The 4859-nt window shown below is 39.8% G+C and overlaps 1 protein-coding gene across 4 annotated transcripts; it reads right to left on the reverse strand.

Annotated features, from left to right (window-relative positions):
• Window positions 1–498: 498 nt before the first annotated feature.
• Window positions 499–4382, reverse strand: LOC140820309 (uncharacterized). 4 transcript variants are annotated; one of them, XM_073180659.1, is made up of 2 exons: window positions 4334–4382; window positions 499–3771 (listed from the first exon to the last, which is right to left on the reverse strand). In XM_073180659.1, exon 2 carries the CDS (start codon window positions 3087–3089, stop codon window positions 1950–1952), a length of 1140 nt encoding a protein of 379 aa, XP_073036760.1. In that variant the 5' UTR covers window positions 3090–3771; window positions 4334–4382; the 3' UTR covers window positions 499–1949. The 4 variants fall into 4 exon arrangements, with proteins under 4 accessions (XP_073036760.1, XP_073036759.1, XP_073036758.1 ...); XM_073180658.1 differs by lacking the exon at window positions 4334–4382 and adding an exon at window positions 3993–4207; XM_073180657.1 differs by lacking the exon at window positions 4334–4382 and adding an exon at window positions 3945–4199.
• Window positions 4383–4859: the final 477 nt, after the last annotated feature.

The raw sequence follows: 4859 nt of genomic DNA on the forward strand, positions 1-4859 counted from the left end.
GGTTGGTACTGAATCTCACAATCAAAGTCTTTAAGTAATTACAACCATCGACGCTGTCTCATATTCAAGTCAGACTGTGTGAAAAGATACTTCAGACTCTTGTGATCAGAATAAATCACAAACTGTTCTCCGTACAGATAATGACGCCATATCTTCAATGCAAACACAATGGCAGCTAACTCCAAATCATGAACTGGATATCGAGTCTCATGTGGCTTCAACTGAAGAGATGCATACGCAATCACCCGCCCATTTTGCATCAAAACACAACCCAATCCATTTAGAGAAGCATCTGTACAGACAAAAAATCCACCTGAGCCTGAAGGCAAAGCTAGCACTGGAGATGTGGTCAACTTTTCTTTCAAAGTCCGAAAACTAGACTCACATTCTGCAGTCCATACAAAACGTCAATCTTTCTGTGTCAACTGGGTCATAGGTCTAGCTATTCTAGAAAATCCTTCGATGAAACGCCTATAGTACCCAGCTAATCCCAAAAAGCTTCGAATCTCAGATACATTGGTTGGTTTAGGCCAATTGATAACAGCTTCAACTTTACTAAGATCAACAGATACTCCTTGTGCAGATATAACATGACCTAAAAATAAAACTATGTCCAACCAGAACTCACACTTAGAAAATTTGGCATACAATTGCGCTTCTCTGAGTGTTTGAAGAACTAATTTCAAATGTTCCTCGTGCTCTTTCTGTGACTTGGAATAAATCAAGATGTCATCAATAAAGACGATAATGAATCTATCGATGAATTCTCGGAATACATGGTTCATTAAATCCATAAACACTGCGGGTGCATTAGTCAAACCGAAAGGCACAACTAAGAATTCATAATGCCCATATCGTGTCCGAAATGCTGTCTTAGGAACATCTTCCTCTCGGACTCTAAGTTGATGGTATCCGGAACGAAGATCAATCTTGGAATACACATATGTACCCTGCAACTGATCAAACAAGTCGTCAATACGCGGCAAAGGATACTTATTCTTCACAGTAGCCCGGTTTAACTGCCGATAATCGACGCACATTCTCATCGTTCCGTATTTCTTTTTTACAAACAATACTGGAGCTCCCCAAGGTGACATACTGGGTCTGATATAGCCTTTCTCCAGTAAATCCTGTAGCTGTTCCTTGAGTTCTTTCAACTCTGTCGGAGCTAAACGATATGGTGCTCTAGATATAGGATTTGTCCCTGACATTAATTCAATGCTAAGATCTATTTCCCTTTGAGGTGGAAAACCTGGAATCTCTTCAGGAAATACATATGGAAAATTCTTGACAACGGGAATGTCTGAAACTTTCAATCGTTCTTCCCGTGTTGCATCAAGAGCATAGATAAAAAATCATTCATTGCCGATTGACAACAACCTAAACATTTCCATTGCAGATACTAATGGAATTCGAGACTGTGAATCATAACCATAAAAATTCCATTTGCTGCCATAATACGGTCTAAATCTGACAACTCCATGGAAACAATCCACAGTAGCTCGATAATTCGTCAATATATCCATACCGAGGATACAATCGAAATCAGACATAGCTAATTTGATTAGATTAGTTATCATAATATTATCCTCAAATCTAATCACACAATTTAAGACTATCTCGCGAGACATCAAGTATACACCGGCAGGAGTAGCCACAGACACAGTATCCAACAAAGGAATAGTAGCAATCTCATGCTCATCAACAAATGCAGCAGATAAAAATGAATGAGATGCTCCTATGTCTATTAATATGCGTGCAGGATAGTCAAAAACATAGCAAATACCTGCAATCACTCCTCCTGGTGCATCCTGAGCCTGATCCTGAGTCAATGCATGGACTCTAGCCTGCTGTGGCACTGTAAATTGTTGCTGAGGAGGACCTCTAGGCGGTGGATAACCAGATTGCTGAAATGACTGTGCAGTAGCATATGGCTGGAAAGCTGGTCCTCAGGGAACTTGTCCAGAGTGTTGTGGCTGAAATTGCTGTCTTTGTGCATTAGGACATACTCTAGCGAAATGTCCAACTTGACCACAAACGTAACAAGATCCCTGTACTCCTACACATTGGGAACTAAAATGTCGACCACCACATCGGTCACAATGCACAGTGCTAGACGACCCAACAGAACCTCCCCCTCGTGCACTGCCTGAACTGGAGGAGCTGGATTGAGACTTCTTCTTGAATTGCTTTCCTTTTGCCTTGTACCTCTGTTGTTTGGGTTGTTGGTATGCCTGTACAGGCTGATATGGAGGTAAATTCATTGGCATTGACATACTACTCCTAGATCCCTGAGAAACAGATGATGGACCTGGCTGTGGGTCTCCTCTGAGCAAACTTGCTTCAATTTTCTTCGCCTTTTCCACTGCTTGAATATACGTATTAGGCGATCCAGTCATTACCAAAGTATGAACAGTCCGCTGCAACCCGTGCAGAAAACGTGATAGTTTAGCCTGATCATTCTTAGCAACATGTGGAACGTAGGGCAAAAGAGCAGAAAACTGTGAAGCATATTCCACCACTGATTTGTTGCCCTGTACCAACTGATTGAACTCTTCTTCTTTAGCAGCATAATATGATGGTGGTGCATATTCTTGGGTAAAGTGAGCACGAAAAGCATCCCAAGTAATAAGTTCACAAGAGTCCTTCATTGCTTCCTCTGTGGCTTCCCACCAGAGTTGTGCTCGGTCTTTCAGTTGGTAGATGGCAAGCTTCAATCTGATATCTTGGGAATACTCCAACAAATTAAACAGATGAGTTATACTTTTCAGCCAGCTTGCTGCTTTTTCTCCGCTCTCGTTGCCAAAGAATTTTGAAGGACGTAGTTCTTGGAACTGAGAAATTATTAACTGCATTCCTCCAACTTTCTGTGTCAGTTGTTCCACTTCTTGCTCAATCGCTACCTGTCTAGCTCCAGGTCTTTCAGGTCGAGGAGGTTCTTGGTTAACTTTTTCTTCAAAATTTTGAGCGACTTGTCCTCGAGGTCGACCACGTCTACCTCTAATGATATCTGCAAGTCCTCGAACATTTTGCGCCTCAGATTCTTGTGCTATTTCTTTTCCTTTTCTACCTCTTCCTCCAGGTGCCATTCTACAAGACACGAGGATTAAATCCACAGGCAGATAACAGGTAAAAGAAAGTTATAGGCAATTTAAAAACTACATACCATGCCTAATCAGCTAGTCGTTCTAACGTAGGTAAATTCAAGAAAATCACACCAAATAATTCAAATAAGAGCAAATAGTCAAACACATGCACAATCATATTATTTGTGTCTAGACTCAAGTGCCCTAGACTCTAATTCAAGCATATCCCAGTTACGCTCTGATACCAACTGTGGGGGCCCGTGCTCCTGATTAATATTTAATGACCAAACAACCAGGATTTATTAATGTAAACAGCGAAAGCGATTTAAAATTTTCCATTTCGGGCCTACAGAAATTTCGGCATGACCTATTTGTAAATAGGACATCCCCAAAATAATCAAAACATCACAAACAATATTTATATACTCGAAATAAAGTCATAACATCTCACAAACCTATAGCCGCACTGGCCAGGACTAAACACATGCAGAGCCGACAAGGCTCGATCACACAACTATCAATTCAAAACATCGTACAAATAAGAGTACAGCTACACGGGGCATCTCCCCGGTAAATGTATGACTTCATAATATAGTATATATATCTGGGAACTCTCAACCATGACTCGACGACTGGGCACCACTACCTGACGCTCCACCTGACGCGTCAAATCCTCCTGGATAACCTGCTATAGCATCAAAAACAACCACAGCATAAAAAGAAACGAGGGGTCGGGCCACAGTACGACGAACCAATAATATTACGACAAATATAACTGACATGAAATAAAATCAAGTACAATGTGATGCAATGCAATGTAATGCAATGCGTGAAAGGTAACAACAAAATAATGGATACCAAAGCGGAGTCCAAATGAAACGCATCAGCAACAGTAACAGTGGCCACCCGTGCCAGGACTGCAGCAACGTAATATCATGCCGCCGCTCATCCATGCACGTAGCATCGAGGGTACGGGTGCGACCCGCTCAGCCCTCATGCAAGTCATCAGGAGTGCTAATCCTACCCACCCACTCCATCGATGACGCTACAAGTCGATAAATCAGTAACAATAGCAATCAACGGAGTCAAGGCTCGAAATGCTATGCACTAATGAGATCAACTCAAATAAATGTGTGAATGCAATCATGTTATTCACAAAAGCACATAAAGCTCGCCACAACTCATAAATAATACTTAACGTCATTTCACATCACTATAGACGTCATAATAAAATAGTTCATGCGTACCTCAACTGAACCCTTAATTTACCACTGAAATTTCTTAAGGATTTCTCGATAATCCAATCCTGTGGCAAATAATACATTTCATATCAACTTCAATTTATTATTCCAATATTCATTAATTTAGCCTAAAATTCCGGAAATCCATAATTTAGGCTTTAAAATTTCTAAAACTCATCGCAAAGTCAAATATACCGATTTATTTAACTTAAATCTCTCAATACCGGACAACTTGAAATTTCGAAAATTCAATCGTACAGAATCTGAAATTTTCGATATTTTCTAGGAATTTCAAAATTTATATTAATAATTTCTAATGCTATAAACACATTCCAATAACGATTTAACATTTCAAAAATCATAAATCCCAAATAATTTAATCTGAATTTTTGAATTTAATTCAAATAAATTCCGAAAATTTGATAGATACCTCCAATCGGCTCCGATATAGTACCTACAATCAATAATCCAATATATATCAATTGTTGGAACTCGAATTATTCAAAATACCCAAAATTCGAAACCCTAAATT

The sequence above is a fragment of the Primulina eburnea genome, chromosome 18 (genome assembly GCF_022965805.1).
Source record: "Primulina eburnea isolate SZY01 chromosome 18, ASM2296580v1, whole genome shotgun sequence".
Lineage (NCBI taxonomy): Eukaryota > Viridiplantae > Streptophyta > Magnoliopsida > Lamiales > Gesneriaceae > Primulina > Primulina eburnea.

Excerpts from the sequence above, each read along its gene's own strand:
- LOC140820309 (XM_073180659.1), bottom strand. The coding sequence starts at position 3,089 with ATGGCACCTGGAGGAAGAGGTAGAAAAGGAAAAGAAATAGCACAAGAA.